The sequence below is a fragment of the Odontesthes bonariensis genome, chromosome 10 (genome assembly GCF_027942865.1).
Source record: "Odontesthes bonariensis isolate fOdoBon6 chromosome 10, fOdoBon6.hap1, whole genome shotgun sequence".
Lineage (NCBI taxonomy): Eukaryota > Metazoa > Chordata > Actinopteri > Atheriniformes > Atherinopsidae > Odontesthes > Odontesthes bonariensis.
Genome location: NC_134515.1, coordinates 14330472 through 14341116, shown reverse-complemented (window position 1 = coordinate 14341116; position 10645 = coordinate 14330472). Strand labels below are relative to the sequence as shown.

Here is a 10645-nt window from a genome sequence, read left to right as displayed (position 1 = left end):
GTTTGTACTTCCGGAGTCATGACCCCTTCTTCTCACATGTGCACGTTGGACGCAGCTATGATAGGATAATTAAATAATAATCATACTAGTTCGTCTTTTCAGCGCTTAGGGACGAGGACAAAGCTTCGACGGGACGAGGGATGTGTCGGGACAGTTCTCAAAAGTAAAAAAAAGCGAGGAACTAGCTGAGCAACAAACAAGGTGGTCTGGTGTTTTGGCTCTCTTAAAGTTTTCGCCATGTCTCTGTACCTAAAAGCTGCCGAGATCCTGGAGAAAGCCGAGAGGAAACAGGGCGCTTTGAAAACCCTGGTTTACGACAGTAAATTCACGAAAATCAAACAGCTGTTCGCTCTGGTTTGTGAGACACAGAAGTTTTCGTCCATCCTGCAGGAGCTCATCGAGTCCACCAAGCTGCTCAAGCACACCAAGCTGAAGATACACCTGGCGAAGGTGCTGGTGTACGACATGCTGATTGGCCAGGGGCTGAAGTGTGGCGGCTCCTGGAAGGCAATGATGATGAAGCATCGCCCGAGGCTGCAATCACAGCTGGCTCGCATGAAGGTGAAGCGGAAAGTCAGCAGGAATCAAGACCTTCTCCCAGCCAGCGCCCAGCAGTCTGCAGTGAACCAGCTGCCCAGGTATGTGCGTGTGAACACACTGAAGACCACGGTGGAGGATGTTGTCGATTACTTTAAGAGGGATGGTCTCAACTACCTGGGACAGGCCCTCAGGCTGAATGATTTAACCCTGAAGGAGAGGGACTTTGTGAAGGACCTGCACCTACCAGAGCTGTTGGTGTTTTCCCATAAGAAAGACTTCCATGACCACTTCCTGTATAAGGCGGGCCACATCATTCTGCAGGACAAAGCCAGTTGTCTCCCTGCGTGTCTCCTCAACCCTCCACCTGGCAGCCATGTCATTGATGCTTGTGCCGCCCCTGGCAACAAAACCAGCCACCTGGCAGCCATCATGAAGAACAAAGGCAAGCTGTTTGCCTTTGATTTGGATGCCAAGCGTTTGGCCACCATGTCGACTCTGCTGCTCAGAGCAGGCATCACCTGTCAGCAGCTGGCCAACCAAGACTTCCTAAAGGTGGACCCTGACAGCCCGCTGTATAAAGATGTGGAGTATATCCTGCTGGATCCCTCCTGCAGTGGATCAGGTAACCAGTTATCTCAGTGTATATGTTTTTTTATTGTGAATCATAGTCAGAGATATACTGTATATGTGCAGATCAGAGACATGTTGACTGTCACAGATTTTCTCCCTCCTTCATACGTGTTTCAGGGATTCTTAAAAAATTATAACCAGCATCCTGAAAATGAATGTGCTTCCAAATACACAAATAATAATTTTCATTAACCTGAGACCCTGAATTAGATGAAGTGGGTGTAAAAAAAATGGATGGGTTGATGAATAATCTTGATTTATATAGCACTTTTCAAAGCTTAAGTCACAAAGTGCTTTGCTAAACAATAAAACCACCTAAAATGCAAGTCAAGATAAGAAGCAAATACAACAACGATGATGAATATTTGCCAATAAAACAGAAGAATATGAAATATAAATACAATGGGATTTAAAAAAAAAAGCAAAGACATGACAATAAGATCAAGATCATGCTCTCAGATTCAAATTTCTTGAGTTATTGTGCGCTAACCTGTGTGTGGGGCTTAGGTATGGTGTGCTTGCGGGACAACACCTCTGCTGACCAGGAGAAGGACCAGGCTCGTCTGGCCTCCTTGGCCTCCTTCCAGCTGCGGTGCCTTAACCACGGACTCAGGTTTCCCCGTCTGAAGCGCCTCATCTACTCTACCTGCTCCATCCACCGCCAGGAGAACGAGGAAGTCGTGACCGCCTGTCTTACGCAGAACCCCGGCTTCAGGTAGCGACCGCCCTTTCACTAAAGCAAAATAAATCTCCATCTACGTACATGGGCTTTCTCACCCCAGTATTCTCTCTGAATTTGGCTCCGTATCTAACAATGTAAGAACGGTTTCTAGCATTTCTGAGTGTCTGAGGGACCCCCCCCTCACCCTGCGTTTCCCCTTCTAGATTGGTTCCTCTGCTTCCTCAGTGGACGGAGCGAGGCCTGGAACCGCTCTCGGAGTGTTTGCGCGCAAGCGCCACCAAGACCCGCACACACGGCTTCTTTGTTGCTTTGCTGGAAAAACACAGTGAGGCTGCGAGTGCAAAGCAGGAGCCAGTTCAGATAAGGTGAATACCTGTGTGTCAAGTACAGTTCTTAGTATTTTATCTTGTTTTACAGTAAATCACTATTATTTGTTCGATACATACATCAAACATCATAGCTTTTAAACATCTAAGCCCATTTAAACACCCACTTACAGGAGAATCTTTCCACGTCAAGGATGTCATTACGTCTAATAACTAAATGTCTATAAAATCATATCTGACACATAGAAAAGTTGCTAATTATTACAGTTTCATAAATGCTCAAAGTTCTTGTATTATTTATTTTCCTTTGTCTGTTGTGATATGCCTTGTCAGTGTTGTGCAGGCGACACCGCCTACTCCTCCTGTCCCTGAGAGGAAACCTGCTGCTTCTGAAGAAGAGTCCGACGCCTCCGACACGGAGGACAGGCCGACACCTGCAGCGGGACAGACTGACGGTGCACCCAGCAAGAAGAAGAAGAGGAAAAGAAAGAAGAAGAAGGCAGCAGCAGCAAGAGCAGCGGAGTGATGCTCAAAATAAGACTGCTGCGGCATGTGGTGTGGAGGGACTGCTGTGTTGTTTTCTTACAAACATGGATGGAATTTAAATGTAAAGTAAAGATTTTTTACAGTATCACATCTGTGTGACTCGTTATTGTTTGTGCTCTCAGTGCTTTCCTGTTTGAAGGGTTTCAGTATTTGTTTTTTTCCTGAGAGGTCCGTCCAGCAGAGGGCAGCAGTCTCTTTAACAGCGGGTTGTATTTCCGGTTAAGCGGCGCCAGCTATTGGTTGAAACAGTCGTCTGTTTTGTAATCCTTACGCAAAATCTTGTGTAACTTTTAAATGTTATGTCAACGCTCTCCTTCCTTACAAGAGTAGTGACTAGTGCATTTGTGTGCAGCTTTGGTTGGGGTTCGACTTAAAGGAAGCACAAAGTAAGTAACTTTTTTTTTTTAGCAGATCTTCATGAAGCAGTTACAAATGATTAATGTCAAAAGTCCTTCTGGTCCTGTAAGGTCTATTAAAACATGTGGTTTGTTGTCAGCTGTATGCAATGACGGGAGGGGTTGAAAATACTTAAAATGGGCTTTAACCTTTATCCATCCTGTTGGAAGTAAGTTAAACCGCCATTAAGACTTTCTTCCCCTGCTCCGACAGCACGATGTCCGCGGTACCCAAAGTGACTCTGGCCGGAGGTCTGGAGGTCTGCCGGGTCCTGAACGGGATGTGGCAGGTGTCCGGTGCACATGGACCGGTGAATAAAACCAGAGCAGGTAAGCAAAAACTCAGGGCTAATGGTCATATAACGGACCAGCTGAAAACATTAGGCTGTTTTGGACGTATTACAGTTGGAGCAATATTCTTGATAATGTAGATTTTTTTTTTTTTTTAATGGCACAGAATTAAAATGAGAAGTGTTCCAGCCACTTTGCCCATAAACTACATAACAACCACCTCTCTGAAGAATGACTACAGGCAGTCTACGAAATACAGCAAATCAGTGCAGTACCTACTTAAATAATGTGTTTGAGGACTTAATGAAAAATATAAATGTTGGCCAATTACACATTTTAGTGATCTAACATTAGGACTGTGCAGAAAAACTTGAGCACATTCATATCCACTGTTATTACCCTCTTATCTCTACACAACATGTTGCTTCTCTCACTGCTGTTTTCCCCATCACATCTCTCCAGTTGAGGCCATGCAGGCCTATGTAGACGCTGGTCTGACCACATTCGACATGGCAGACATTTATGGGCCAGCCGAGGAAATATTTGGACAGTTCAACAGACAGGTAGACACGCACACATTCCAGACAAGCAAAATGAGCACATAGCTTTTCCATATATCCACACAATTTGACCTCTTTGGTCAGAGTCCATTGCATTTGTACGTATTCTGATGTAAGTTTAACACTCCTATTTCTGTAAAGTTAAAGTATCTTATGCATTTTGATATTCAGACAGTTGCTTTATAGATTTTAAAGACCTACGATTTTGAGCAAACCTTCAAAAAGATCTTTCAAATGGAAGTGTAACTGGCCTGCTTACTATGTGACCAAATACTGAATACAATTTGACCCATGACTTCTGGTGTAGTGTTGAACACTGAAGTTAGTGCTTTCAAAATACTATATATTATATATTGTTTCTTCTTGTTTCTTATATTGTTACTGGAGATCCAAATTGGACTTGATTCCCAAATCGTTTTTAAACCCCTTATTGTATTAAAAATGGTACAAAGACAACAGATCAATTCTTAAAAATGAGAAATATTTTTTGATTTGGGGAAAAATCATGCTCATTTTCAATTGGATGCCATTAATGTCTGTCTTTAAAAAAAAAAAAAAAAAAAAAAAGTTGGGCCATATTTATATCTGCTCTGTTTCTGCATCTCTCTGTTGGAGTTTGAGAATCATCTTGCTTCGTATAACAATTAACCTGCTTTAACAGTTCAGCATCTCATCTTTGGTATTTTTTCTTTATTCATGCAGATGATTTTTCAGTGGTTGATACTCAATATGTTATTGTTACAGCATTGTTTTTATATGTGCTTTGGTAGGGTTTTGCTGAAATAATAAAGTCAAACGATGCTAGCTTTTTTTTTTTTTTTTTTTTTTAAGCGATGTATCACTTTGCTTCAGTCCATTTTGAATAAAGGTGGGCCCAGAGAAGGAGTTGGAGTTTTCATTGCATTGTAGTGATGATGCAGCGATGAACTGGCCTCACTCAGTTGTTTTCAGATGTTCTTGAGCCCGTGCAGTTATTTCCACCACAGAATCATGTCTCTTTGTAATGCAATAACATGTGAGATCCTGTAGATTATGTCTATGGAAAATCATTTTGTTCTTGGTGTTCAGAGATTTCTCCACATTCTCTGAATTTCAGAGGATAAAATGTCAAAATTCTTTTGGATTTTACATTGAGAAACATTATTGCAAAAATGTAAGTGTTTAAAAGCTTGACAGAGTGTTGCATTCTGACTTTCAGATCAACTTTTGTGAAAATTAGGTTGTGTTACATCCTAAAATAATATTTCTTGTTTTGATAGCACTTCTTGTATTTTCTGGAAGCTGTTGATAGTTACAGCATTTTGTGTAACTTAACACAGTTTCATCTAAGTAACTGTGATGGAAATGCATAATATATTCGCCATAATTCTTTCAGCTCACTCTTGGCTGGGTATTGATAATTTTTCGTGTCAGTTCTCTACACATCTCCACAGATACACGGCACACACTTGAAAAAAATGTTCTCACACGTTCCATATGTCATGACCACAAAATAGTAAATACATGATAATAGAGAACAATGGCAGAAAAATGACAGAGCTCCTTTAATTTGTTTTGTAACTTTGATTGTCTTTGTCTGACCCTTAGTTAAAGTCCTCTGGGAAAACTGCCCCAGCTCTGCAGAGTTTGACAAAATATGTGCCGAGACCAGGAACGATGGAACGCAAGGTGAGCTGCTGACTTCCTGTTGTGTTTTTAGCTGTAAGTCTGGTTTTATCCACCGGGGTGCGCTGTGTTACTTTATAAACCACCAAAGCATCTCCTCTCTGGTCTACATAGGATCGCAGTGATTCTTATGGTCTCATTTGATCTAAAATACCTGCACATTATTAGGAAACCTTGACATTCACATGTAGCTGCTGTGCACGATATATGTTATTTATGTTTACCAGCACTATCAGTTATTGTTTTCAAGATGTTGTTTTGGGGTAATTTAGAGACGAAATTCTATATATCAGTTCTGTTATACAGCACAAAAATCCAGTACTGGTCAGGCTCCATATAAAGTTTTGTGTTTATGTTTGCAGAGACTGAAAACAACCCTATGAGTTAAATCAGTTTCCTGTGTTGTTTTTAATGGTCAGAGTCAGTTTGACTTTGACGGGTGCTGACCTGCCTCTTTGTGTGCAGGTGGTGGAGAAGGCGTTGCAGCGCTCCATGACCCGAATGCAGGTGGACACTCTGGACTGTGTTCAGTTTCACTGGTGGGACTACGAAGACAAGAGATATCTGGATGCACTGGGACACCTGTCTGACCTGCAGCAGGAGGGAGTCATACGTATGTGCACTCTGAACATTTGAAATTTGTTTACAGTTAAACAAGTATAAAAAAAAAAAAAAAGAGTTTATAATAGTTTGTGTTTAAGTGTTGGTTAAGGAGCTAAAACAAACTTTTCAACCTAGAAATGGGAGTCAAGTTGAGTCACCTTTACCTATAGATACATGAGAAAAAAACAATAGAAGTTGACCCAGAATGCTTTCCGTTTAGTAAAAAAATAGCTCGTAAACAGTAAGTAATATAAGCTTAATTCAAGTTCCACTCACCAGCTTTGCTGTCAGCTTTCATTCCCAGTCTTTCGTTGGATATTGTTCTCTCACTTGCTTCAGTTACATGGTGTTTCCGAAGCTTTCCACCACATTTCAACTGCAGCTGCTCCAACTTCTGAGAAATATCATGATATGGTGTTAAAAGCTAAATGGAATTTGAGAATTTCACTATGTGCACATTGCTGCTCCAAAGTAACAAATCAGCCATAGATCTCAACTTTAGATCACAAATCAGTTAGTTAGAATTTCAAAACAAATTTCTACCAATTATGTCATTTTAGCTGTTTATTAAATCCCTTCATGTCAGTATCAGGAGCAGAGTAATACCTGTAAAGCAAATCCGCAATTAAACATGGCAAAGCACGCCACAACGCGATTCAACGTGAGTGTGAAGGGAGACTGAATATTAAGACACATTTCAGACTTTAACACACACACTCAGATGGCACTGAAGCATCAGAAAGAAAAACGGGTCATGTGTCTCATTGTCCCTTTCTGTAATCCTTTGTCCTCTTTGTTCTCCAGGGGAGCTCGCCCTCACTAACTTTGACACGCAGAGACTGGAGGAGATCACCAACATCGGCATCCGCATCTCCAGCAACCAGGTAACGCATCCGTCTACACGCTACAGGACGTGTCACAATGTTCCTCCTCTCCTCCTTCAGTGCATCCTTTAACCTCGTTTGTGATGTGGCTGCCTGTGCAGGTTCAGTACTCTTTGATTGACCAGCGACCGGCAGCGAGGATGGAGCAGTTCTGTCTGGCAAACAACATCCAGCTCCTCACTTACGGCACACTGGGTGAGATGCATCTTGTCCACATTTGAATTATTTTAGATACATAATGATCACCGTCACAATACACTTCATGTTCAGCACTTTTACTGTTGTCGTGTAAATGTGTAAGATGGAGGGCTTCTAAGATGGAGTCAGTTGGCATGACGACACATCCTCTCTTAAACTTGGACTCTTCTCCTTTTACTCCTGCTGTCTCTCCTCCCCCTACTCTCCCGTCTCCCCACCCCATACTCTTTGTCTTGATAACCTTTCTATACTGCCTGCCACTTTTAACTCCTTCATCTCACCACCTCTCCTCCATCCCTCTTCCCGCTCTCAGCTGGCGGTCTGCTCTCCGAGCGTTATCTGGGGAGTGCGGAGCCCAACTCCAGGGCGGAGCTATACACCGCCTCCCTCTCCAAGTACAAGAACATGATCGACACCTGGGGTGGATGGAGCCTTTTCCAGGACCTGCTCGTAACCTTGGAGACTGTCGCCAAGGGACACGGCTGCTCAGTGGCCAGTGTGGCAACACGTTATGTGCTGGACCGCCCTGCGGTGGGCGGAGTTATTGTGGGTTGCCGCCTCGGCGTGTCAGGGGCGGGGCAGCACATCAGTGACAGTCTGCGTAGCTGCGGCCCCGACTTGAAGCTGACGGCGGAAGATCACGCCGCCATCGAAGCAGTGACACGGCGCTCCAGGGACCTCACGGCGCTCATCGGAGACTGTGGGGATGAGTACAGGAACTGAGGGGGGAGGGGTGGATTGACAGATTGGATGTGGCAGATCAGTGAGGAGGAAGAGTGCAGCCACAGAAAAAAGAATAAAATGTAACTTTGGCTTTTTAAGCTTTCGCCATTTTTGTGAATTCTAATCTTTTATTTTAAACATGTTGTAAAAATGACTCCATACTTAAGGTGTTGTTATTGGGAACACTCGTTAATGCTCACACGGTGTTAGCAGCCTCTCGTTCAGGCGTGAATACAGCCGCAATGAAACGCACAAACACATAATCAGAGTTTACTTTTAAATGTAAAGTATGTGTGAAAGGCAGAGAATGTATATTGTTTGATACATGAAAAAGGACATTTGATTACTTTTTTTTTCACATTTTAATTTATTTTTGTTCATTTGTTTTGCTGTTTTTGGTCCGTTTGCTTATTAAAGGAACTTTTCGTTCAAAGAACAAAACTACAATTTCTCTATAATTTCTTTTCTATTTAAACTCCCCACAGTCCCAAAAGAAAACTGTTTTTATTGAGTTGTTTGGGTTAATCATGAAAAACTAGAACCCTGATTCTGTGACAGCAACCAAATGTCTCAACAGTGGATTTATCTTTAAAGTTAGTTGTAATTTAGATGTTCTTAGCCATTGAAATGTTATGAAGTAATGTATGGTAACTGTACACTGATATTTCTGTGTGTCTGAGAACTAAGCCTGGAGGCAACGTGTCTTTGTGATGCAAGATGTGGAGCTCAGTGAAGTGGAAGGAAGTGGAAAATCCTGTAGCTTTCTCATCATCTGTAGGGCCAGACAATGAGAAAGTGGCACACAGTGTGTACACACACACACACACACATATTTATTGAAATGCTAAGCTTCCACATATAAATGAAATTAATCTGTATGGACATGTACTACCTTGAATATCCGGTGACTGACAAAATGGATATCTTTTGGGTTTATTGGGTGAGCACATGAATGGTTCATGAATGTACAATGTGCACTAAAGATTGTAATTTTAGGTGTGTGTCTGTGAGCATAACTTAATGTGTATTTTGAAGGCGCTCAGGTAGCAAAAATTAAGTTTGACAGGGGGCGTGTCAGCCACTCCACATGTGTGCAAATGTGTGCATGTTTGGGCTGTGCATTAGTGGAAAAGAATCCATATGACAGATTGACAGATACAGAGACAGATGCTTAGCTGGCAGTCGGACAGAAACCCCCAGCATATGTGTGTGCGCTCGCAGAACCTACAGCGCACGAGGCTTATGAACATACATACACATACTGAATCTTCCATCAATGCACGCGATCTGTCAGTACGTTTTACTTCTCTCCCTCTCACACCCACAGCTGACACACTCTGTCCGCCTCAAACACCAGACAGACCCCCGCTGCGCTATAGGAGTCAGGGTCAAAGGTTGTCCTGGATATCACATCCAATCTCCTGAGATCCCTCTCACCAGCTGGAGTTTAGTGTCCGGTTCTCTATAGAACTGAGAAGTACATACAGGAAGAGCAAAAGGAAATATTTGCAAAAAGGGAAACCCAATGATTTATATTAAATAACCCAGTCATCTACTTAAAAATAAAAAAAACGTAAATCAGTGTATATTGCAGCAGTATGTAACTGTTAGATGACAACGTTAAAGTTATTCTCATTTCTATGTTCTAAAATGGAAAATTACAATCTTTTCTACAGAGCGAATGAGGTGAAGAATTCTGTACAGAAGTTACAAGCTTGTTTTCATCTTTTACATTACATGGTTCTCATAAGAGATGACATTATCTCTTTATTCATTGTAGTATGCAAAGCTCGTGACGTTGAAATTTGAAATAAACGACAAACATATTGACTGTTAAAAATGACAGCTTATCACATCTGGGATGCTTTCTGGCATCTTGCACGTCCCTGCACAGGTACCAAATGGTGCCAATGTAAATCTTTCAATAGGCTTTTCAATTATTAACACACATTAAATATACAGCACACAGAGTGTCCGTGAGCTTTAACTGCAGCCAGTCACCAGCACTTAACTAACACAGAGTGCAAGAGGTGGGGCTCGGCTCCATACTGAAACAGACCTGACCTCGATATGATTGAGGACAGTACTGTCGTCTGTTTGTCCTTCTGTTGTGGGCAGAGGTGATTGTAAAAGTGTTGAGGATTGGTGCTACTGAATGGAAAAACCTGCGCTTATAGGAAAGATGAATTTATTATCTTACTTATTTGTAAGATCATACATCAAACCAAAACAGAATGCATCTTTGCTTTGCTTTATTCGTCACCAGTAAATATTACGGATAAACAACGCAGCATAACAAACTAATATTCACCCAATGTTAAAAAGGAACATTGCCAAGTGTCAAAATATTTTAAAATGCCCTTCGTACATCCTTTAATCAAAGGCTCTTTTCTGAGTAGACATTTTGAAGTGCAGTAGCAGAAATAGTAAAAAGTGTTGTATGGAGCCTTTCTGTGGGAATGTTCTCCCTGTGAATAATTACACTTCTTCCCACAGTCTAAAAAACATATGCAGGGTTCAATCATGACACCAAAATAAAATTATTATTATTTTTTATTACTATTTTTACTTTTCTATACAATTGCAACTAATTTTACAGACT

The 10645-nt window shown here is 41.8% G+C and overlaps 2 protein-coding genes across 2 annotated transcripts; both read left to right on the top strand.

Annotated features, from left to right (window-relative positions):
• The first annotated feature begins 10 nt into the window (after nt 1-10).
• Nucleotides 11-2809, top strand: nsun5 (NOP2/Sun RNA methyltransferase 5). The gene is made up of 4 exons (XM_075475612.1): nt 11-1162; nt 1678-1885; nt 2056-2217; nt 2512-2809. The coding sequence occupies exons 1-4, from the start codon at nt 238-240 to the stop codon at nt 2702-2704; spliced, it is 1488 nt and encodes a 495-aa protein (XP_075331727.1). The 5' UTR covers nt 11-237; the 3' UTR covers nt 2705-2809.
• A 151-nt stretch (nt 2810-2960) lies between these two features.
• LOC142390217 (uncharacterized) lies at nt 2961-8891 on the top strand. The gene is made up of 8 exons (XM_075475611.1): nt 2961-3110; nt 3334-3449; nt 3873-3973; nt 5558-5638; nt 6101-6248; nt 7043-7122; nt 7224-7317; nt 7634-8891. The coding sequence occupies exons 2-8, from the start codon at nt 3338-3340 to the stop codon at nt 8041-8043; spliced, it is 1026 nt and encodes a 341-aa protein (XP_075331726.1). The 5' UTR covers nt 2961-3110; nt 3334-3337; the 3' UTR covers nt 8044-8891.
• The last annotated feature ends 1754 nt before the right edge of the window (nt 8892-10645 follow it).